The sequence below is a fragment of the Lemur catta genome, chromosome 5, assembly GCF_020740605.2.
Source record: "Lemur catta isolate mLemCat1 chromosome 5, mLemCat1.pri, whole genome shotgun sequence".
Taxonomy (NCBI): Eukaryota; Metazoa; Chordata; class Mammalia; order Primates; family Lemuridae; genus Lemur; species Lemur catta.
Window position 1 is genome coordinate 30357660 of NC_059132.1, and position 24060 is coordinate 30381719.

The 24060-nt window shown below is 54.7% G+C and overlaps 1 protein-coding gene across 1 annotated transcript in view; it reads right to left on the bottom strand.

The window, feature by feature from the left end:
- The window catches only part of TCOF1 (treacle ribosome biogenesis factor 1), a 37946-nt gene that overhangs the window by 7581 nt on the left and 6305 nt on the right, over positions 1 to 24060 (bottom strand). The window contains exons 4-21 of the mRNA XM_045551383.1: positions 21805 to 21878; positions 20854 to 21040; positions 20142 to 20215; positions 18101 to 18331; positions 16957 to 17169; positions 16589 to 16798; positions 16204 to 16413; positions 15811 to 16020; positions 15405 to 15641; positions 15113 to 15310; positions 12659 to 12796; positions 12291 to 12467; positions 11915 to 12124; positions 9579 to 9704; positions 4062 to 4248; positions 2696 to 2823; positions 667 to 768; positions 73 to 319 (exon numbers count right to left, since the gene is read on the bottom strand). Coding sequence (XP_045407339.1) covers positions 73 to 319; positions 667 to 768; positions 2696 to 2823; positions 4062 to 4248; positions 9579 to 9704; positions 11915 to 12124; positions 12291 to 12467; positions 12659 to 12796; positions 15113 to 15310; positions 15405 to 15641; positions 15811 to 16020; positions 16204 to 16413; positions 16589 to 16798; positions 16957 to 17169; positions 18101 to 18331; positions 20142 to 20215; positions 20854 to 21040; positions 21805 to 21878 — 3159 coding nt within the window. The remainder of the gene's footprint in view (positions 1 to 72; positions 320 to 666; positions 769 to 2695; positions 2824 to 4061; positions 4249 to 9578; positions 9705 to 11914; positions 12125 to 12290; positions 12468 to 12658; positions 12797 to 15112; positions 15311 to 15404; positions 15642 to 15810; positions 16021 to 16203; positions 16414 to 16588; positions 16799 to 16956; positions 17170 to 18100; positions 18332 to 20141; positions 20216 to 20853; positions 21041 to 21804; positions 21879 to 24060) is intronic.

The following is a 24060-nucleotide window of genomic DNA, read 5'->3' on the forward strand; positions in this document are numbered from 1 at the left end:
TGAGTTGCAGACCTGAGGCCAGAACCTAGGACGCCACCAGGCGGCGTCTCACCCCTCTCCTGGCACCCTCACCTGGCCGGTGGGCCGACTTGGCCATCGGGGGCCCTTCAGCGTCCTCCTCGCTTCCTGAAGAGCTGTTGCTGCTGTCCTCACTGTCATCTGAGCTCCCAGGGGCTTTGGCCTTGGGGTGTCCCAAGGGAGTGGTTGTGGCCTGCCGGCTGTCAGGGAGCTTGGGTTTTTTGGGATTGCTGGTCACTCTGGTCTGGACAGGGGTGCTCTGGGAACCCGTCACAGGGAATGTTCCTACAGCACTGTCAACCTAATTTGGTGAAATGAGAAAGAGTGGAAAAATTAGGGTGAGAAAGTTCTGGTCCTTCCTGAACACTCCAATAGGGTTAGGCACCGTGTTGGGTGCGTCACACATTTGCTCCTTCTCACACGACTCTCCAAGAGCGTACTGTAAATTCCATCACACGGACCAGGCTGCTGAGGCTCGGGCAGGTAAACCCAGTGCGAAGGTCACAGGCAGGCAGGTGCTGGTGCCAGGGTTCAGGGCCATGTCTGTGCCTTCCCTTCCATACTCTGCGGCAGGGCCGAAAGATGAGCTGAGCTTGGCCTCCCGGAGCAGGGCTGGGTGGGCCTGCTTCCCCTGGCCCCCAAGCTCACCCGCCTTGAAGACTGGGTCCTGCCAATACGAGGCTGGGCCTCACTGGCTTCCTGGGCAAGGACCTGGGTCAGTGGGAGGGAAGCTGGGTTCCTCTTTGTCACCTGTGGGCAGCAAGAGGCAGCCTAGAGACTCATGGGTCCTTGGCATGCCATCCGTGCCACACCCTGGTCAGGTCCTATCTGGCTCGCAGGAGCCATGAGGCTGGGACAGGGGACTGACAGGCAGTGGCAGTCAAAGGGGCAATGTCACCATCTGGGCAACAAAATGGGTGGCAGGCTTCAGGCTATGAGCAAATCACGTTGTTCTCAAAGGGCACAAAGACTCAGGGAAGGGAAGCAGCTCAGGCCCCACTGGGGGCCACACCACTCAATCTGTGTCTTCATCACGGACAAATCTCTAACCTGGTGGTCCCCCTGGTGCCACTCCTACTTCCTATGCTCACCAGCAGCCAGGACTTAAGAAAGAAACTGGCGTGACCCTTTGCTGAGAGCCTCCAGACCTCCCACTTCCCTTCAGATGTGGCGCATCCCTTGCCATGGCCTGTACCCTTCTTGCTACTCCAGCCAGCTGTCCCCCAAGTGTGTCCCCAGAGGGCCCTGGCACCTGCAGCTTCCCTGCCTGGAGGGTGCCGGCTCATCCTGTAACTGCTGCGTCCCCAGCTTCACTGTCACCGCCTCGGGGAGGCCTTCCTGCGCATCTTTCTAAAGCGGATCACCCTGTTATTCTCTAGTTTACACTGCTTCCTTCAAAGCCCCTGCCAGCTGGTGAGTACTTTACTTATATTTTGGTTTCCTTATGTAATGGCTGCCTCCCTGCTGGCCTGGGAAGTCCACGAGGGCAGAGGCCCTCCCTGTCTTGTTCCTGCCGGTTCCCCAGGGCCTAGCATGGACAGATGCTCAGCACCATCTGCTGGCCGAAGGGCCTAATGGACAGCCACAGCCCAGCCACCCACCCAGCACTCACACTCCCAGAAGCTCTTCTTGGGCTGGAGTGCGTGGTGAGCCCAGGGAGCCCAGCGAGTGGGTGGCACACCACCCCTCTGAGCAGGGGCTGTCCACCCCCTCAGCCCACCCCAGCTCGTTCCTGCCCCTCAGAAAAAGGGGATGGGGTGTGCAGTGGGCTTCTGCCTCTCAGTGGGCTAGGAAACCAAACCTATATGGCCCAGAGAGCAAGGACCTTGGAGCCGGAAGACCTGGGTTCCAGCCTTGCCCAATCTGCTCAAGCCACAGCCCTGGGGGGGGAGGGGGCGGGATGCGCTCGGTTTTATGGTCTGAACAATGGGCCATTAACCCTACCCGCCCAGCTTCTAGATTTAGGCACAGAACAAATAACAATGCACTGAAAATCGTGAAGCCTGGGAAGAATGTTAAAGTTGCTATTATAAACGCTAAAAATGGCAACTTTTATTCATGGTATTTCAAAACCAGGAGGAAAACAAAAATCAAAAAGCCTAACCAGGCCAGGCGCGGTGGCTCATGCCTGTAATCCTAGCACTCTGGGAGGCTGAGGCGGGTGGATCATTTGAGCTTAGCAGTTCGAGACCAGCCTGAGCAAGAGCAAGACCCAGTCTCTACTAAAAATAGAAAGAAATTATAAGGACAACTAAAAATACATATATATATAAAAAATTAGCCAGGCATGGTGCCTCATGCCTGTAGTCCCAGCTACTCGGGAGGCTGAGGCAGGAGGATCACTTGAGCCCAGGAGTTTGAGGTTGCTGTGAGCTAGGCTGACACTACAGCACTCTAGCCCGGGCAACAGAGTGAGACTCTGTCAAAAAAAAAAAAAAAAAAAAAAAAGCCCAGCCATGTTGAACTCTGATGAGAGACTCAAGGTGCAGGGCTGGCCCCACTCAGAGGCTGTACTCCCAAATTTCTCTTCCTGACAACTCAAAGGTGATTCGGGAAGCCAGCACCAGGGCTGTAGCCAGAAGGCCAGGAGAGCCTCTGGCCGTGGGGGTGACCGTGGCAGGAGTGGGGCCCCCACCCCGCCGGCCTGCACGGCCCTCCCTCGCCCAGCAGGTGGTACCTGAGTGGCTGGTCCCTCCTGTTTCTTGCCATCTGATACCCAGCTGGACTCCTTGCTGTTGCTGGCAACGCTGGCTTTGGGGGCTGTCCGTGGGTGAGTGGCGGACACAGTCACGTTGGTTCTAATGGCTGAAATGGAGTGGGACGGGGGCATATCAGGGCACAGAAGCCCCACAGCCGCCTTAGCAGCGACAAAAACCTGATTTGCCAGCCCTTCCTGGGGACTTGACTGTGCTCGAGGCTACAGAGGTAGAAGCTTGTTTGTTCCTCTCCCCAAGCCTCCTGGGTAGATGTCACCACGTGACAAGGCCCAGGGGGCTCAAGTCGCTGCTGTGGCAGTGACCCCAGGCTTTCCCTTCCCCTCTCTCAGCTGGCCAGGCTGCTACTCCTGAGCAACAGGCTGGCACACTGGTGCCAAATAACTCTCCCTGCAGTTAAAGCAGTCTCTCCCGAGAGCCCCCTGGTTATCTGCAGAGGCTGTCACACCCATGTTCACTGAACAATTTATAACAGCCCAAACCCCCCAGAAACAAAACCCCTCTGCTTCCTCCAACATGGCACTGGCTATGTAAACTGTAGTATGCTCATGCAAAGGACTTCTCTGTAGCCAGTAGAAAAAGCCCCAGTAACACAATATATCTAGTAAAGGTTACTGAACATTATATACAGGATAGTCACACTTTAAACATACACACGTAGGTTTCTGTAAAGTTACCATTGCTCCAATGTTAACAGTAACTATTTGGGGCAGTGGGATTACAGGTGGTATTCTTTCTTTTGCACTAATCTGTCTCCTACCAAGATCAGGTATGATTTCCTCTTAAAAGTGTTACAGTAACAATAATAGTACTATTAACCATTTTCCTGCTATCACTGGTGGAATCACAGATTCTCAGAATTCAAAGAAACCAGATGTGGTCCTAACTTCTCCCACCGATAGATGAAATCCCTCTCTGCAATGTCTGCTTAGATGATCTAACCCCTTTACATGCCACCAAAGACGGGAGTCTCATTATCACTCTGCCTGGCTGCTCCACATTCAGTCAGTTGTTACAGAGCTTTCTTAGACTATGTAGGAACTTGGTCCCTGCAGCTTCTAGCCACTGGTCTGGGTTCCATGCTTGGAGCTGGCACCGAAAAGCCCTGGCAATTAGTGCCTCAGAACTGCAGGTCTGACCAGACCCTAATCAGGATGGCCAATCAGGGCCCAGAGATCCGGCCCTAAGCCCCTCCTGACCAACACCTTGTTATGTGGCTTGGCCAGTGTCCTCTCCCTTCTGGGCCTCAATGTGGGGCAGTGCTGGCAGCCCCCCAAGCCGAGCCTGGCAGGTGCAGCAGGCTCAGCACTGTGTAGGGGCCGTGCTCACCAGGAGTCAAGCACTGTGTAGCGGGGATCATGTCCTCGTCCTCGCTCTCGGAGGAGGAACTCTTGGCTGTGCTCTCCGAGGCCCGGGCCTTTCTCGGGGTGCTCGCAGCCTGGGCTTGCGCGGGGGTAGCAGCTGGGCCAGCTGGACTACGATTAGGGTCGACAAAAATCAGAGGGGTTTTAATCACCTTGAAAAACAAAAACAAAACATACCCCCCCAGTGATTAAAGGCTTGGCCAGGGGAAGGGGAAGATAGGGTAGGGGAGGGTTTTATAAGGCAAGGTGTCCACAGAGCTTGGGGGCAGTCAGAGGCCATTCCAGCTGCCCAGGGCACTTCCAGCCCATGCACCTGCTAAGACCCAGCACCCCACCTGACCCTCACAGTGAACCCTGGTCAGCAGCATAGGCACCACCATACAGGTGGGAAAACTGCAAGTCCACAGAGAGGAAGGGGGCCGCAGTCTACTGGAAGCAGAGCCAGGGCCAGATCATCCAATTTCACCCTCTTTACTCTGGCTGACTTCAGGGACATCCACCTGCTGGGTGCGGGGCTCTAAGCAGGGTTTCCCAAGGCTGCTTGGCCAGAATACACGATTCACCCAGGGAGGTGTTTCCAGTCTAGTTGCCCCCACCCCAGAGACTGATGCAGCCCTCCTGAGATGTGGCCCAGGGGGCAGCTCCCCAGCTACACTGACCCAGTTTCTTCAGCAAATAAACCGCACATGGGAAACACAGGGGAGGTGGGTAGAACCAACGGTTAAGACTTAAGGGACTTAGAACTCAGTATAGTATGTGGCCTTTAATTGGACTCTCACTTGAACACACCAAATATAAAAATACCCTTCATGAGACAATTGAGGAACTGGGGACACTGACTGGGTAGTTCAATTTCTCAGGTGGGATGCTGTGCTTTAAAGAAAAAGTCCCTATCGTTTGGAGCCGCACACTGCAACCCTGGTGGATGAGATGACACGCCTGAGACTGGATTCAAAGTAATCCAGGGGCGTTGGCAAACGGAGTGGAGGGTTTGCATGAAACGAGCCTGCTCAGGAGTTTGTAACTGTTGCGGCTGGGGACCGTACGCGGGGGTTCTTTACATTATTCTATCTTTGGGCATGCTTTAAATTTTCCAATAAAACAGTAAAGGAAAAAGAGAGAAGGCAACAGCAGCAGCTCCCTGGCACCCTGTGGGCCAGTCTGGTTGGGAATGGCAGCTCCCCAAACATGCCCATGGTATGCCCGGGGGACTCCAGGTCAGTTTCCTTCTGAAAAGCCCCGGCTAATGAGTGCGTGGAACCGGGAGCCAGGGAGCTGGGCAAGTCTACCCTCCACTCCCTAGATGTCGGATCTGCTTCGATGCTGCTCCCGCTGGCCAGTGGGGAGACTCGGGGCAGAAGGAGGGGGCTGCTCCGGCCAAGGGAGGGGCGGGGGCAGGTCTAGGACCCAACGTCTGTCTGCTGCACCACCCTGCCCGGCTCCTGAGCCTGACTTAGCACTCCTTGTCCCCCAGGGTGCTGTGGAGAGAGGGGTAAAGTGAAAGTGAAGCAGAAAGGTGCCTGCCGGAGGGGAAAGCTCTGCTGGGCTTAGGCCTTTCCTACCCCTGCCAAACAGCCTCCCCCGCGGCTGCTCTGATCTGCCACTTCCAGAGCCTTCCTTCCCACGTTATAAAAAAGAGAAGGATGGAAAGTGGGAGAAGGCTTACAGTTGAGGGAGGGGGGATCTATATATATGTGAGAAGACAGAGGAACAGATTGTCGGGGACGAAGAGAGGCACCGAACCCACTGAGGCAAACAATAGCGTCTCGGGATGTTAAAAGCAGCTCAGCAGTGAAAGCCTCCCCCTAGCTCCACCTGCCCACGCCACCCCGCCCGGCCGCTGGGCTGTGGGAGGGAGGTGGTGCAGGGGGCCTGGCTGCTGAGGGCAGAGGCGAGGCGCACGGGGGACCACAGCCCAGCACTGCAGTGGTAGAAGTGCAAGGACAAAGTCTGCAGAGTTCAAAAAAGGCAGGCTGTGCTGCCCCAGGCTGTGGGGGACGACTTGCTTCTGATCCCACCTCTGCCACGACTTCACTGTACGTGTGGCCAAGCCCCTGAGCTCCCTGAGCCTGTTTCCCACCTAAGGATGAAAGTACTATCAGCAACCGCGGCCTGGGCCCACCCACTGGAAGGGTTCTGATGCACTCTGGGAACTGCAAAGCACAGCACACACAGGAATCTAATTCTGGGATCGGAAAAAACTTGTTGGAAAGTGAAGCAGTGAAACCATCACTCCCGGTAGGTGCTGGGCAGTGAGGATCCAGGGGAAATCCGGACTCTCTGCCTGCAGGACCAAACCTGGGGGCTTTCTGGACAGTGCTCACTGTCCCCTGTCAAAGCCGAGCTCATCATAACTGTGTCCCTATTCCAGCAAGTCTGGGACAGGGTTGCAGTAGGGGCCTGATGGCCTCATTTGCTGACCCCAGCAAGGGACACAGCCACAAGTCCTGTTTGCACCTCAGGGGACTGAGAAATTTCACTCTTTGGGGATGTGGCCTGGAGCCTCAAGGCTCAAAAGCCCTGAGGGAATCTGACCCTAGGACTTGAGAAGGTTGAGGCTCAGAGAGGGCAAGTGGCCTTGCCCAGGGTGACCAGTAGACTGGTGCCAGAGCCGGGATTAGAAGTTAGTTCTCCAGGCACCAGACAGGAGCTCCTTCTAGGATCTTCTGCCAGGCCCTGGTTTAATACCCTAATTTAGCTTCTTACGAGTTTCCTCTTTCTCTTTGATTCAACCTAAAACTTTGGTGGTATGGCCTATGTCTTTTTCTTTTTTAGCAAAGTAATGGAAGAAGTGGCACTTAAAAAATTAATTTTAATTGACAAGTAAAAATTATATATATTTATGGTATACAACAAGATGTTTTGGCCGGGCACGGTGGCTCACGCCTGTAATCCTAGCACTCTGGGAGGCCGAGGCCGGTGGATCAGGAGTTCGAGACCAGCCTAAGGAAGAGCAAGACCCCCCGTCTCTACTAAAAAACAGAAACAAATTAGCTGGCAACTAAAATATATATAGAAAAAATTAGCCGGGCATGGTGGCGAATGCCTGTAGTCCCAGCTACTCGGGAGGCTGAGGCAGTAGGATTGCTTAAGCCCAGGAGTTTGAGGTTGCTGTGAGCTAGGCTGACGCCACGGCACTCACTCTAGCCAGGGCAACAAAGTGACACTCTGTCTCAAAAAACAAACAAACAAACAAACAAAAAACCAAGATGTTTTGATGTATGGATACATTGTGGAATAGCTAAATTGAGCTATTTAACATATGCATTACTTTGCATACCGATCATTTGCTTCTTAGTTTGGTAACCACCTCAGGCCGCAGCACAGGCCTGGCCTGAGCTCAGTGCTTGCACGACAGGGGGCAGCACAGTGAGGGGCCTGGGCATCCAGCCAGTCTCCTACCTCCCAGCCTAGGGCTCTGCCCACCATCCTGGCATCCATCCCTTTCCCCCACTGATGGGCTAATAATAAAAACAGAGCGAAACTTGTCAATAGAGAAGTGCTCAATAAATGCATAATAATCATAATTAGTGAGCTGGGGATTAAGGAGCTAAAAATCCCCCAGTTAGGTGGAGGCTGCATCTTCCCCGGGCTGTGCCCATCTTCCTTGAGTCCTGGGGGAATGTACAAACTGCCGACTTTTTCTCCTTCTGCTTCTTAAATAAGGACTCCAGAATCTTCAGGACTAACGTACCAATTAAATGGTTCAGTTTAAGCACGATGTTCATTTTAATTATGTTAGTCCGCCCCTACAGAAAGAGGCAAAGCAGCCCCCTCTCTCCCAGCTGTTTAGAGCCTCAGACAGGGAGGTGGCCTCACCAAGGCGCAGAGCCAGAGGGCAGTGCCAGCCCTGCCAAGGGGAGTGCTGGGGCAGCACCGGTAGCAGGTCAGAACATAGATGGCCTGGGCTCAAACACCAGGTCTGTCCACTTGTTATCAGCCATGTGACACTGGGGCAGGTCACTCGACTTCTCTGAGCCTCATTCCCTCCTCCTTAAAATGAGAATAAAAAAGGATGTTGTCTCATAGGGTGGTTGTGGTGATTAAACAGAACCCAAATATAGGGCTTAGTGCAATGCCTGGCACAGAGGGAGTGACCAGTAATGTTACTTGTCATTGTTCACCATTATTTTTGTAATCTGTGCTATTGAGAAGAGAGGGCAGTGAGCGCCCACTGGAGCACTGGTATGCAGCAGCATCCAATCTTATTGACAGATTGGTAACGACACAGTGTATGGCTGGCTCACACCTCTAATCCCAGCACTTTGGCAGGCCAAGGTGGGAGGATCACGTGAGGCCAGTTTGAGACCAGCCTGGGCAACACAGTAAGACCATGTCTCTACAAAAAAATAAAATAATTAGCCAGGCACAGTGATGTGCACCTGTAGTCTCAGCTACTTAGGAAGCTGAGGCAGGAGGATCACTTGAGCTCAAGAGTTTGAGGTTGCAGTGAGCTGTGATCATGCCACACCATACTCCAGCCTGGGTGACAGAATAAGATCCCACCTCTCTGGGAAATAAAAAAAGAACATGGTATGTGACATTTAAGGGAGATGGTTAAAAAGACGACCCCACTGGCCTAGGGGTTGTAAGACTTCAGCATCTCTGGTTAGGCCCTGGGAGGGGAACCTGTGCTCTGAGGGCCTGGCAGAAGCTTCTGGGATCTTGGGGCTGGAGGACAAAGGGCAGAGCTGTCTGGTGGAAGGGCCTGGGTTCACGTGGAAGCTTGGACAACCCCAGCATGGCTGACTTGGGCCTCTGGAGTTGGGGAGATAAGGTGGGCTTGGTCTCAGCCCTGGCGATGTAGTTGGCAGGCCCACGAGCTTTCCGCTCTGGGAGCCGCAGAGTGTGTGAAGGTGTGCACAGGTGCCTGAGTCACGGTCTCAGGCAGGGTTCGCAGGTCATGGGATTCTGACAAGCCCTGTGGAGAAGGCCCCTGGTCCTGAACAGGAAACGGAGATATACAGGGAGCCAGGGGCCAGCGGCTGCACCTTCCTCAGCCTCGCATGAATCATAGGAACTCTCAGGGCCTCGATTCCTGACCTGTCAAATGGGGCGATACCACCTGCCCTCCTGCCAGTAACAGGCACCCCTTACCAGACAGGGACGGTGCCAAGTGCTACCTCTACTGGCACAAGGGCACAGAGGGAGGAGAGTGGCACCGTGTCGTTGTCCCTGCTTTACAGATGGAACACTGAGCCTCAGAGCGGGGAGGCATTTGCCCAGGACCACGGAGCCGGTGGGTGGCAGAGCGGGGCTTCGCCCCGACGCTGCCTGGCTCTGAAGCCTGTGTGTTCAAATGTGCTCTGCCGCCTGCCTCACGGGGTCACTGTTCTGATGACTGTCACAATAGAGGAAAGAGCTCTAGAAACTACAAAGTGCTGTTTAAATATGGAGAGACATGGGAAAGATCCAACCTCCCCCACAGAAGCCCGCGGCCTAGCTGAGCCTGCAGCGTGTTCGGAGGGAAGGCAAGGCCTACCTGGCTCGCCGGCAGCTCTTCGTCACTGCTTTCCAAGGACTCTGCTGCCTTCTTGTCTGGGGGTGCCGGGGCCAGGGTCTTGCTTCTGGCGGTTTTCAAGTTACCATTCTTCTGAGGGGACAAGACCTGGATGTACACATGGTTGGGGAGAGGGGCATTAGCTGAGGGGGAAACACGGCCAGCAGGTAGTGACCCTCATGCACTCTGGCTCTTCCAGGAAGGCAGTGTGGCCCATTCCTACACACACGCAGGGACAGCTGCGGGTCCAGCATGCTCCGCAGCCACTGGAAACGCACACCCCCACCCTGCTATCCTCCTTCCAGAGCTGACTCTGAACTTGGAGTGGATGTATGACTCAGATGCAGCTAAAACCTGAGGGCTGCAATGCTGTTGGCCCCAAGTCTGAATGAGGTGACAGCAGCTTGGGACAAGGTTGCAAGCGTGAATCAGTGATCCCAGCACAGCTCACACCTGGTTCTAATGCATGCAGCTAAAAGCAGGAGCTGCCTAGAAGCCAACTCCCCTGTCAGGCCAGGCATGATGAAGAGGCCGGCTTGCTGGGTACTGCAGTGAAAGGCTAGGGGACAGCTGTGTGTCCCTACTTGGGTAGAAGCGCCACCTTTTACCACTTAGCTCAGCAAGAAAAGTGGGACTCAGGCTGCCTGACCTTCCAATTCTTCTAGAAAAGCTAGACGATACTGATTTGAACATGTTATTTCCCAATTTTTAAATGGGGAACTGTAACACATACTGCTGGTTATCTCCTCAACAGCCATGCCCCCATGTCCTCCTTGCTAACAAAACCCTGACTCTGTTCCGGTGGCCCCCACCACACGCTTGGGGGAGGGTGGACCCTCCTCCCGGCCAGGATGGGAACTGCAGGCCCCTTATCAACAACTGGGGGCAGTGGGTGGGGGCAGCACGTCTAACCCGAGGTCTGGACAAGGAGACCTGAAGGGAAGTCTACTCCTAGCCCTTTAGGAGACGCTGCAGCCCTGCTGTGCCAGTGAGGCTGGTGGGGCATAAAGACGGAAGACATCTGGTCACCAACGATGCCGAGTTGCTGCAGGAACCACTTTTACAGCAGTACATGCATTGTGAGCTAATCAGTCCCCTTATTATGTAAGCTCCCTGGAACTGGATTTTCTCCTGCAGCTTAGGACATTGCAACTGATAGAGTAAGTCACTGAAAACTTAACAACAAAAAAACTGCCCAGGCTACAACATGGCTGGGGCCTGTGTCTTAGCCTGGCACCTGGAAGGGACTGCAGCCTGCAGGACAGTTGCTATTGCTGACTACACGTCTGCATGCCCCGCCCCTTTGCACACACCGCTTCCCCCGCCTGGAGGGCCCCTCTGCACTCTGGGTCTCGTGAAAGCCTGGTTTTCCTTCAAGTTCAGCTCAATCATCCCCTCTTCTTTTTTTTTTTTGAGACAGAGTCTCACTCTGTTGCCTGGGCTAGAGTGAGTGCCGTGGCATCAGCCTAGCTCACAGCAACCTCAGACTCCTGGGCTCAAGCGATCCTACTGCCTCAGCCTCCCGAGTAGCTGGGACTACAGGCATGCGCCACCATGCCTGGCTAATTTTTTCTATATATATATTTTAGTTGGCCAGATAATTTCTTTCTATTTTTAGTAGAGACGGGGTCTCGCTCTTGTTCAGGCTGGTCTTGAACTCCTGACCTCGAGCGATCCACCTGCCTCGGCCTCCCAGAGTGTTAGGATTACAGGCGTGAGCCACCACGTCCGGCCTAATCATCCCCTCTTCTGACCTCTCAGAGACCTGTTCCTCCAGCTCCATTAGACAGCACCACCAGAATATTCTGTGATAATCCAGTCACCTGTCTTGCCCTATAAACGGTAAGCTCCTTGAGGGCAGGGCCAACATCTTTCATCGCCAGCAGTCCGTTTGATGTACCAAAGGGCAGAGGTTAATGCTACGAGCATTTAACAGTGCTCAGTGCTTGGGTTTTTTGTTTTTCTTTTTTGATTTTTTCTGATACAAGGTCTTGCTCTGTCCCCTGGGCCAGAGTGCAGTGGTGTCAATTTAGCTCACTGCAACCTCAAACTCCTAGGCTCAAACGATCCTCCTGCTTCAGCCTCCCAGGTAGTTGGGACTACAGGCACGTGCCACCACGCTCAGCTAATTTTTCTATTTTTTGTAGAGATGGTCTCATGCTTGCTCAGGCTGATCTTGAACTCCTGACCTCAAGTGATCCTCCTGCCTCGGCCTCCCAGAGTGCTGGGATTACGGGCACGAGCCACCGTGCCCGGCCAGAACCCCAGTTCTGACGGAGGAGTGGGTGGTGGTGGCTTGGAGGCCTGGTGGGTCTCACCTGGGCTGGGGTCACGGTTGCCGAGGCTTCCCCCTCGCTGTCCGACTCCTCGCTGCTGCTCTCCGAGTCCTCCTCCCGCTTCCCTGCCTGGGCCTGGGCACATGCAGGCCCTGTCTTCCCAGGGGGTGCTGGGGCAGCCCCTTTCCTCGGGGACTCCTTGGCAGGGGCTGAGGCAGCTCTGACTTGCAGGGTCTTCCCCAAAGGCTTTGCCTGCAGTGAGAAACAGAATGAGGGGAGAGCCCGGAGGGTGGATGTGCGAGGAGACACAGGAGACCAATGGGGCAAACGTAGCCATGCCCCATGCAGCGCGGGGCCAAGGCACGCCTGTGGCTCCCAGCACGGAGAGGAAAGCACAGGGCTGCTCTCTGGGCCTCACCGGAGCTGGCGCCTCCTCTTCACTGTCCGACTCCTCCTCACTGCTCTCTGAGTCCTCCTCTCCTGGCCCTGTCTGGGCCTGGGCCGCTATGGCCCCCGCCTTCCCTGCACTTGGCATAGGTGCCTGGGCCCTCACTGAGACAGTGCTGTTCTGGAGGGTTCTCGCTGGTGGTCTTGCCTGAATTGTGAGATAATGGTATCACGGACGAGGTGGACAACAGGATTCCTTTTAGGTTAAGCTCCCCACCGTGGTGTAACTGTGGGAGGTCACCCCCGCCCACGCAGGGCCCTTGTCCAGGCTGGGGTCAGCGCCTGGTCCTCCTCTCCACCCCAGTGCCAACACCTCCTGTGGCTTCTGGCCCCACGTGCCTTGGCTGTGGACCCCTGTTTGGTTTGAGCAGCTGCAGTGACACCTTTTCCAGGAGCAGACATTGCCCCTTTGGCTGAAGACACTCTGGTGGCAGCTGGGTTGGCTTTAGCCAGAGGCACTTTCACTGAGGCCTTTACCTGGAATGAGAAAAGGGAATTATAGAGGAAGAAGGTGAGACACAGTAGAGTGAGACACAGTTAGCCAAGAGCACTAAGTCGGGAGTCAGATGCCTGAGTTTAGAGTCTGGTGCCTCCACTTAATAGCTGTGTGAACCCGAGGAAATCATTTGACCTCACTGGGCCTCAGTTTCCTCCTCTGTGAAATGGGGATAATAATGAGGCCCACCTATAGAGTTATTGTGAGGATTACATAAGAGGTTCAGAGCTTAACACAGTGCAAGGCACATGATAAGCACTCAAATAAACGTATTATTGCAGCCCCTTCTTAGCGTTAGCCAAGCACAAGACTGCCCAGAACAAAGGTGTTTTCTAGGCTCCCTTTCAGCCAGGTGGCCATGTCATTGAATTCTGGCTACTGAATGTGAGTTGATTGCCATAAAAGGTAGGAAACATGTCTCTTCCTCCTCCTGGCTGCCTGGAATGCTGAGCATGGAGCTCAAGCAGCCACCTTAGTCTATGAGTTAAAGCCAGGTACAGAGGATGGCAGAACAAGACAGAAAGCCATTGTTGTTTGAGGTTTTCTTCAGCTTAACCTAATCTTAACGGATATCCAGAGAATCCTCAAAAGGCCCGTCTGGGTCTCTAGCAAATATATACCTAGAGAGACGAGAGCAAGCCCTGCTAATGTGAAAACAGAATGAGGAACTTGGCGGCATCTCAAGCCCTCTGCCTCCACTCAGTTGTCATCCGGTCAGTGTCAGAAGACGCCCCCTCCTCCTAGCGTCCCTCATCCACATGAGACCAGGTGAAACCAAGAGTCAGGACTTCAAGAAGAAAAATTCCCTAAGGCGTGGACTGTGTGACTGAGGCCGAGGTGCTCATCAGTGCAGCACTTCCATCTGCCAGACGGGAGTCGTGTCTCTTACACAGATGCGAGAGAACAAAACAAAAGACACAAAGACTAACTTGACCTAACAAGTCTGCATACATAAAACAGAATCAAAATCACACAAAGTATGTTCTCCAACCACAGTATGATTAAATTAGAAATCAGTAACAAAGCGAAACCTGGATAATCCCAGATATGTGGAAATTAAACAACTCACTTCTAAATAACCCCTGGTTCAAAGAATAAAAACAAAACACCCACCTCATGGTACAGGTAGGAGGCTGAGATGGGAAGACAAATATTTAAGTGATCTATACAGTGAAACTCTGTAGGGGACTGAGTCTGGAATGTGCCTGCAGCTTGGAGAAGGCCAGAGGAGCCTGCGGGGCTGAGACTCTGGAAGGGGCCCCTGCATAGCTGAAAACCCCAGTGGAGGAATCCTAGGAACTTGGGTTCCACAAGTCAACAGTGAGATGGGGACAAAAAAAAAAATCTACAGAAATGTGTCCTCTGGTACAGGGAAAAGAAAAATGACTAATTTGAGTGGTTATTAGAAAAAGAAAAAAGAATGACAATTAAAAATAATAAACAGTGGGTGGGTGAGTACAGGGAGTAAGCTATCTTCACTACCCTCCGCTCTTCCAGGCTGGGACATCGGACTCTCGACTGTGTTCCACAGTAGCCTGCCCAGCCCCAGGGTGGGGGGGAGAGGGCTGGCTGTGTGCGGGCCCTTGCTGGGTGTGGCAGGGGAGATCTCACCCTAACCTGCGAGGGCTGATTTCCACTCTGTGGAAGAGTAAGCAGAGGCTCTGAAGGACTACATCATGTGCCAGGACGTGGAGCCGGGACTCGAACCCAGGCAGTCTGCCTCCCAACCCCTGCCATCCACCCCACCACCCTACAGCGTGATCGCACCAGAATGTGCCGTCTGCGGCGAGTCACCCGAGCCAGGCACTCCCCCATCCCCTGGCCTGGCACAGGCTGCTTTCTCTGCCTGCGACACTTCGCCAGGCCACCTCGTTCGGCCCACGGTTCAGACATCACTGCTTCTTCCAAAAGCCCTCGACGCTCTCACCTGTCACCCTCGGCAGCCCAGACGCACCCTCACCACAAGCCCATCACACCATGCTGGAAGCACCTGTGCACCCATCTATGTCCCTGTTGAGGCAGGACCTCCCTGAGGGCCAGGGCCACAGCACCCCCCAGGAGGGCAGCGGCCGGCAGAGTGGGACCGCCACAGAGCTTGTGGAAAGCACAGGCAATCAGTGGGAGCTCAAAAAGCCACGAAGGAGACTCTGGAGCTCCAGAGGGCAAAGGAGACACAGAGCAACAAGTGGGGAACGAGCTTCTGCACACTGGGGGCAAGAGTGGCCCCAGACAAGCCATTCCTCAGCCCTGCACAGGCACAGGCGTGGGGGCACAGGCTGGCGCCTCCCAGGCCTCACCTGCGCTGGAGTCGTGGCTGCGTCCTCACTGTCGGACTCCTCCTCACTGCTCTCGGAGTCTTCCTGCGCCTCTGCTTTGACCTGGGGGACTGGAAGTCCTGTCTTCCCAGGGAGGACTGGGGCAGTCCCTTGCCCCGAGGGCCCCGTGGTGGGCACCGAGGCAGCTTTCGCTTGGAGGCCTTTCCCCACAGACTTCGCCTGGGATGACAAGTGGGAGAGAAGTTTCTCACAGGACCCCAAAGGACCACGTGGGGGCCGGCCCTGAGGCCAGCCCAGCAAACGTGGGTCTCACCTGTCCCACTGCTGCCACAGGAGCCATCTCCTCTTCCTCACTCTCTGACTCCTTGCTGCTAGAAGAGTCCTCTGGTCTCTGGGCACCCCCGGCTGCAGCTGGAGGAGCCACCGCTCCCGCTTTCCAGGGGGCTGGAGTGCCCACGCGCACCGCGGTGGTCTTGGCAGACGCAAGGGTACTGGGGGTGCCTTTCCTTGGGGATGCCTTGGTCTGAGGAGTTTTCAGAGCTGGTTTTGCCTGAGGGGACACCGAGGATGGGTTGGAGAAGGCTCTTGGATTCAGAGCGCCCCGTTCACCCATTCTGGGGTGGAGCCCCACTGCTGTTCTTCCCTGCCGGCCAGAACAAATGCCACGACTGGCATGGCTCCCTGTGGGGAGGGCGGTGGCACGGTGGGTCAGGCCTCACCTGAGCGGGAGGCACGGCTGCTGGTGCCTCCTCCTGGCTGTCAGACGACTCCTCGCTGCTCTCTGAGTCTTCCTTGGACCTTTCAGCCTTGACCAGGGTGGCCACAGGCCCTGCCTTCTGAGGGCCCACTGGGATAGTCCCCTTTCCCAACGGCACCTTGGCAGGACTGGAGGCAGGTCTGGCTGGGAGGATTTTTCCTGAGGGCTTTGCCTGGAGCAAAACGGCACAGGATCAGGAGAGGGGGCCCACACGGTGGACGTGTGCAGACACAAGAGACTGCGAAGGCAGACAGAGCCTCAGTGCGGAAAGAGGGCAGGCAGGTGGGGCCACCCCTGCACCGATCAGCTCTGCACTGATGGGGACAGAAGCCTGACAGGACAGATGGGACCTCACCTGGGCTGGGGCCACGGCCGTGGGTGCCTCCCCTTCACTGTCTGATGACTCCTCGCTGCTGCTGGTTGGGTCCTCCTGCTTCCCCACCTGGGCAAAGGGGGCTGCGGTCCCTGCCTTCCCAGGGAGCACTGGGATGGTGCCTTTCCCCGAGGGCTTCACACCCAGGGTGGAGGCAGGTCTCACCTGGGGGTTTTTCCCCAAGGGCTTTGCCTGGGAGTGACAAAGGACAAGATCAGGGGAGGGAGCCCAGAGGGAGCGTGTGTGTGAAGACACAGCAGTAGGAGGGCAAATGGAGCCACACAGGCGCTAGGTACAGAGGGAAGGAAAGTAAACAGGCGGCGTTCCGAGGCAGGGCGTGGGCGTGCAGGGTGTCCTCCAGCCTCACCTGGGCCAGGCTCACGGCCGCTGGGGCCTCCCCACCGCTGTCCGACTCCTCGCTGCTGCTCCCCGAGTCCTCCTCCCGCTTCCCCGCCTGGGCCTGGGCGGCTGCAGGCCCCGTCTTCCCAGGGGGTGCTGAGGCAGCCCCTTTTCTCGGGGACTCCTTGGCAGGGGCTGAGGCAGCTCTGACCTGGGGGGTCTTCTCCGAGGGCTTCGCCTGTAGTGAGAACCAGAACAGAGCCCAGAGGGTGGACGTGTCAGGAGACACAGGAGAGCAGAGACAGACGACCGGACAGCGCATGGCACCCACCACACAGTGAGCGGGCACAGGGCCTGGGTGGAGGCACGCCCAGGGTCTCCCTCCCTGGGCCTCACCTGAAGCGGGCCCTTGGCAGCCGGTGTCTCCTCCTCACTGTCAGACTCCTCCTCACTACTGCTCTCCGAGTCCTCCTCTGGCTTCCCTGCTTTGGCCTGGGTGGCTGTGGGCCCTGCCTTCCCAGGGGGTGCCGGGGTGGGCCCTTTCCCAGGACTCCCCTTGGCAGGGGCCGAGGCAGCTCTGACCTGAAGAATTTTCTCAGAGGCTTTTACCTAGTAAAAGAGAAAGAGCAGTTGTTCTCCCGGCTCTGAAAACCCTCTGGGCGTGCCTTCAGGCTGAAGCCCAGAGGCCTTAATGGGCGCCTAAGACACCCTGTTTCTCTCCCACCCCCACCCTGACTGGTGCTCAGGCCACAGTCTGGTTCAGCCAGTGTCATGCTCTCACTCCTGGGGCCTCACGCCCCCTGCCCCATTCTACCTGGCCACCGCCTCCTCAGCCTCTGGGTCCCAGACAGACATTATTTTTTCAGGGCAGCTCTCCCAGAGGCCCCTGGGCTGTCCTGGCACACAGCGTAGCTACAGCCTGTCCCCTGCTGGGTTCCGAGCAGCTGGAGAGCTCTGTGGCACAGCCGCCGGCCTGTTGGAGCACAGCTGACCGGGCTGGGGAGGGGTACACAGGCCCGGGGGAGGAGGCATTCTGAAGGTGAGGAAGGGACGGGGGAGGCCCTCCCTGGGATCTGCACGTGGAAAGCAGCAGGACCCCTGGGAAGCCCGTCCTCAGCCTCACAGGCGAGGTGTCCACGCCAGTCTCTTCACTAACTCTGCCTTGCTGCTCTCGGGCTCTGCACTGCCTTGGGGCCTCAGCAAAAGGAGGGCCCGTCTTCCCTGGACAGCCCCGGCCACTCAGCCCTGGGCCACCCCCGCAGAAAACAGCAGCTCCTGTGTAGAACAGCGCACCTGTGTAGAAGGTGCAGGCTGCTCCAGACAGGCTGTGCTTGGCTTGCTTCTTTTTAAATTGTTGAGTCAATTTGGGGAAAGTACATTTTATGTAAAAGTTCACATCTGCACTCCTAAAAATTGGACACCCACGCAACACTTGGTAGCCCTTGGGCACAGCAAACCTGACCGAGCCGAGGAGCAGTGGCCCCCGGTGGACGGGGTCTGCATGCTCTCTTCCGCTCCTACTCCCACCTCTGGGCCTCACCTGGCTGGGGGTCCCCGCAGGGGCCTCCTCCTCACTTTCAGAGGACTCCTCGCTACTCTCTGACTCCTCTTCTGGCTTCTTGGTTGTCTTAGCCGGGGTCAGGGCACCTCCTCTGACCTGGGGTGTCACATCCCCCACCTTCCCAGGGGCTGGGGCTGCCCTTCTTGCTGGAGGCTCCTTGGCAGGGACTGACAAGGGTTTGACCTGGGCTGGTTTTACTGAGGGTTTTGCCTGGAACAAGGATGGAAATAGGAAATGAATAACTGTTTCCCCTTAGGTGTGTAAGGTGCTCCACAGCTTATGATTCTCAAATAACTTCCTGAGACAGATATTATCTCTATCCCATTTTCCAGAAAAGAGGATTAAAGAAGTTAAATCACTCAAGAGGAATATGAAGGGACAGAGTCCTGATTGGAACCCGTGGCTACCTGGCTTTAGGGACAGAACTCTCAACCATCCAGCTCGTCTCCCATCTGGCACACACAGGGTTCAGCCCAGGAGTGGGGGGCCGTCTCTCTCAATCAAGAGCTCATCCTTGTCTGCCCCTGAAACTCAAGTATCGGACCATGGTGGCCACCCCGAGGGCCAGGAGCCCAGGATTTGAACACCAGCCCTGCTGCTGGCTAGCTGGGCTTCCTTGGGCACATTCCTTCCTTCTGTGAGCTCTTTCCTAGACCCCCCACCTGGCCCTGGGTTTCTGGGGCATCTGTGTGCTCCTCACTCTGCTGGAGGTCTGCATGGCCTCTGGCCCACCAAGGCTGTGTGTAAATGTGTTTAGGGGCTTGTTTCCCAGGGCCAGAAGCATCTTTATGGCTGGCGGTACCTAGGGCCTAAAGGTGAGGATGGAAGGTGGGGAAAGGCCCATGGCCAGGTGTGGGGTAGATGGGGGTGAGGTCTCAACCTTCACAGGGTTGCTGGGTGAGGTGGGACAGGGAGGCGAGAAGTGCCCTGGGCACCAGATCAGTCCATCCCTCATACATGCTGGTTCTCCCTCTACAATATCCTGGATACCTTGGTTCCAGCCCCCAGCATCTTCTGCCAGTATCATTCCAATGGCCCCTAAATGGTCTCAATCCAGGCTGTAGCCAGCAATCTTTTTGAAACACAAATTAGACCATCTTATCTCTGTGCCTGAAACTGTGCAACGCCTTCTCACAGCCTAGAATAAAACCCAAACTCCCTGTGGAGGCCCTCAAGGTCAAGTGGTGGAACTGGCCCCTGCCTGTGACCTCATCTTGTATGACATTGCCCCCAACCATGAAATTACAGACCAGTGTTCCTTAAAGGCACCAAACTCTCCTTGCCTCTGTCTCTGCACACACTGTTCCTTCTGCTTACGCCTACGCCTACGCCTCAGTGCCAGGTTCCTGTGACTGCCCCTCACGGCTCTGTTTCCCTTCATAGCAGCCACTGCCACAGTTAAATATCTGAGGGCCCCCCCCTTTCTGCATGGCAGCATAAGCCCTGCCCATCTTGCCACGACCTGACTCCCCCGGCCTGGCACTTAGTAGGTACACAATGAGGAATGACCTATGGGGACCTCTCCCAGGTCAAAGTTCAGAGAAGAGACAAGGCCACAGATCCTGTCCAACTCTGGTCAAGCGCCTTGGGCTGGCATTCACCAGTGGGCCTAGAATCTTCTCAGCAGCCTCAGCCCTGACCACACCACATGACAGTCAAACAGTGCTGCCCCTGGGCCTTGCATCTCTTCCTGATTGGAACGCCCTACCACACACCCCTTCCTAGTGACGCCCACTGTGCTTCAAGGACCTGCTCCAGGGCCACCTCTTCCAAGAAGCCTTGCCTGGCCTCACCGGAAGGATGGCACCCTCTCCCACACCTGGCCCCTTCTCACACTCAGAGTGCGGGGGGCAGTGCCGGAGTCCTTTCCCTCTCTCTCCTGGCCGCTGCCTTTCCGGCTCCTGGTCACCTGACACAGTGGCTGAACTGACCTGGGCCCACTGGCATCTGAACCCCGGGCAGGCTCCTGGGAGGGAGAAGGGCTTGGAGAGGGCAAGGCCCGAGGAGGGGCAGCAATTACCTCCACGTCCGTCTCATCGCTTGAACCGGAGGTGTCCTCACTGGAGCTGTCGGCCTGGCCTGCTGACACTGTCCCTGAGGGATGGACATGGAGGGGACTGAGGGACACCCTTTCCAGACTCACCTGTCCCTCCCCGGCACCTCCCCCCATGCCAGCTGCTAATTTAAGCCGGTGCTGTGCGCTCACCCTCGTGTGCAGAGCTACAGACCCGCCCTCTCTGGAGCCCCCTTCTGAGATGGGTCCCATCATTTCCCCTATTTTCCTGCACATCTCTGAGGCCTTGGTAAGGGCTATAATAAGACCCGACAAACATGCACCAGCACGTGACAATTTACAGCATCTCCCTCCATCATCACATTCACTGAGACAGGCAGGGCAAGCACCTATATTACATAGAAATGGAGGTCGATTAAACCTACGCCTTTCAGTTTAGTCTCTTAGACACCACAGTGGTCCCTGTAACCCACCAGAGAGTAATGAACCAGAAAATGCTCTAACCGCTACCCAGGATGCTAAGCCTGAGCTGGTATCCCTGCAGCTGACCCTCCCTCGTGTAGGGGAGGGGAAAATGGCCTGAGGGGCAGGACCCTCACCATCATGGAGACAAACCTTCCAATTCCAGAATGTCCCAGAACTTGACAAAGCAGTGCCTAGGCCTACTTTGTCAGCCCAAACTCTGGGGGCTTGGCTCCTAGAGGTAGGGGATTCTCACCAGGCTTGGCGGCGGCTCTGAAGGCCGGAACACTGCCCTCCTCCTCTGTTTCTGAGGCCAAGACAGTATTTGCTGAGGGCTCTCCTGACATCTTCAGTGACTTCCCAGAGAGGAGGTGGGCCACTGTCTTCATAGAGGCAGGGTTTGGCATGGAGTTCCCCATCTTGCCGGCTGTCTCTGTCTTTGCCTACAAAGAATTAGAGTGATAGACACATCGGGTACGGCATGGTGAATTAAGAGCGCAGGCCACCTGCATCGGAACCCAATGCTACTATTCAAACTTTCTAGCTGTGTGAGTTTAGGCAAATTACCTCCCTAAGTTTCTGCTTCCCCCAAAACAGTATTTGCCCTCACAGAGGTGTTGAGAGTGGAAGTGCAGTTCTTAGGACATAGCAGTTACTTGCTAAGTGGTAAACAACAGCTTCTGTGGATATTGTCATTATTTCTATACATTGTTACTCACACTCCAAGCAATTTCAGAGACAGAATCCTGCCTGTCTTTAGCACTGCCTTATGGATTACCAGCAAATGATATTCCACTTTCTAAGTAGTTTCTGGTTTAGAATATACTTTTAGAGTCCCAGAACAACAGGTGTCTTGTTCACTAAGGTGTCTCCACGGCCTACACAGTGCCTGGAACCTAACAGGTTTCGGTAAAGATCTACCGAATGAATGTAGGGAATGAAGGAAGGGGAAAGTCACTGTCCCCACCAAGGTGCACAATGTGCGTGGTGGCCCACCGCAGTAGCATTATTCTTCTCTTATAAAAAAGGAAACTGAGGCCTAGAGCGATGAAGGGACTCACCAAGATCCCACAGCTGGTGATAGACTAAGATCTGAACCCAGGCTGGACAATTACTCACAACCCTATTCCTCTCTGACACAGGCGACTGCCCCCTACAGGGCACTTCAACTCCCACAGGCCACAGCTTGGAAGGAGGTCCCACTCACCTTGGCCTTTTCTTTCATGCTTGACAGCAAATCCGCCCCCATGGCTGAGGAGTTGGTACACGCTAGTCTTGGGGCTGCAAGACACAAACACTCGCCAGATGAGCTTTTCTCATCTGTGAACGGCAAACAGGTTTCATCTCACCTAATAACTCAGTTGGTATTGGCTGCCTGGTACTGGCACGAGGATTTGTGGCTGAGCCCAGACTTGTGGGAACGAGCTCTGTGATGCATTAGCCATGACCACCGCGAGCAGGAGAGAAGAAAATGCGTCTGTGTCTCTGATGGATTCCTAACTCCCCTGTGGCATGAGAAGTTGAGGCCCCCAGAGTGAGAAGAGAAGGATTGCTCATGTTCCTGCTGTCTGCTACCACGAAGGCACTGCACAACTCCAGTGGTACCACCCACACAGGCTACCACACTGTAGCCCTAAAAGTCCTCAGCAAGAAGAGACAGCAGCCAGGCAGCAAGCTCCAGGTCCACAGAGAAAGCTGCTCAGAATTCAAATGGTTTCTTAGTGAAGACGAAGCTGAACCATGAGACCTGGGCCCAGTTAGATGTTGACATTTCTAGATTCTCAATGCTGGTGCTTTTACATCAGGGTACTGTCTCCTTAAATCTCAGCCTTCTGGTTGAAAAGAATGTTGCTGAGATGAATGGCACGATCTAATTCTTTTCCTGGCACTTACCTCCATCTCTCTCTTTGGAATTATGGAAAATTTTAAACATGTTCATAAGTGGAGAGGAAGTATCAACTTGCGGCCAATCCTGTTTCATCTGTTGTCTCATCTACCCTTCTCCATCATGCATTACTTGGAAGAAAATGCCAGACATCCTATCATGTTGCCCACAAATACTTCAGCATATTTCTCTCAATGAGGGCTCTTTAAAAGGTGTAATTACATACTTGGGAGGCTGAGGTGAGAGGATTGCTTGAGGCCATGAGTTTGAAGCCAGCCTGGGCAACAACATAGAGACTCTGTTTCAAAAACCGCCCCCACCCCCCAAAGCACAATTGCAATTCCATTATCACAGCTTAAAAACTTGATCAATATCGAACAGCCTAGCAGTATGAAACTTTACCACTTTTGTTTTACATAGTATGAAGGTCTGTACAGATGCATGTATGGTGCATACAGACGCAAAGGAGGGAGTTTTTTTTGTTTTTTTGAGACAGAGTCTCACTCTGTTGCCCGGGCTAGAGTGCTGTGGTGTCAGCCTAGCTCACAGCAACCTCAAACTCCTGGGCTCAAGCGATCCTCCTGCCTCAGCCTCTTGAGTAGCTGGGACTACAGGCATGCGCCACCACGCCCCGCTAGTTTTTTCTATATATTTTTAGTTGTCTAGCTAATTTCTTTCTATTTTTAGTACAGACGGGGTCTCACTCTTGCTCAGACTGGTCTTGAACTCCTGAGCTCAAATAATCCGCCTGCCTTGGCCTCCCAGAGTGCTAGGATTACAGGCGTGAGCCACCGTGCCTGGCTCAAAGGAGGGAGTTTTAAAGGCTACTCGCTGGGAGATGCAGTTAGGGAATGAAAGGGAACAGGGCAGGAGAATGGGAAATCTTCACTTTTTCCTCTATATGATTTTGTACAGTTCAAAGTGAACTTGTTTGCATTTATAATTTAAGCAAGATATAAAATATACATCTAGTATGATCTCAAACATCTTTAAAAGCAGGCTTAGGAAGCTGGCCATGGTGATGCATGCCTGTAGTCCCAGCTACTCAGGAGGCTAAAAGGTAGGACTGCTTGAACCCAGTTCAAGGCTACAGTGTGCTATGATCATGCCTGTGGACAGCCACTGCACTCCAGCCTGGGCAACATAGTGAGACCCTGTCTCTTAAAAACAAAAAAGGCTCAGGAAAAATAAGTGGAAGAATAATTTGCCAAATCGTAGAAATTGTCTTCCATGTAAGCAAAAAAGCAATAACATAATGCATAGAAAAGAGATACGATGCGTAGGAGACACGGCGATTCCTGTGGAGTTACGGCTGCTGCTGAGTAAAGCTCAGGGAGCCCTGGGAACTCGGGGGGAGAAGAGGCTGTAATGGCTTTGACTGGGTTACCTCCGCCAATGCTCTAAAACGAGAGTGCCCAGTACCATCCCCAGTGCTAATGTGCACACATCAAAAATAACAGGACGGTCAGCAACTCCTGAAGCACCCACAGGCCCCACAGAAGAGGTGTGTCCGCTAGTTGCCCTCTGAAATCTCTCTGGTAGGACTTTGACTGTAACGACCCATCTGGTTTTTTTGGT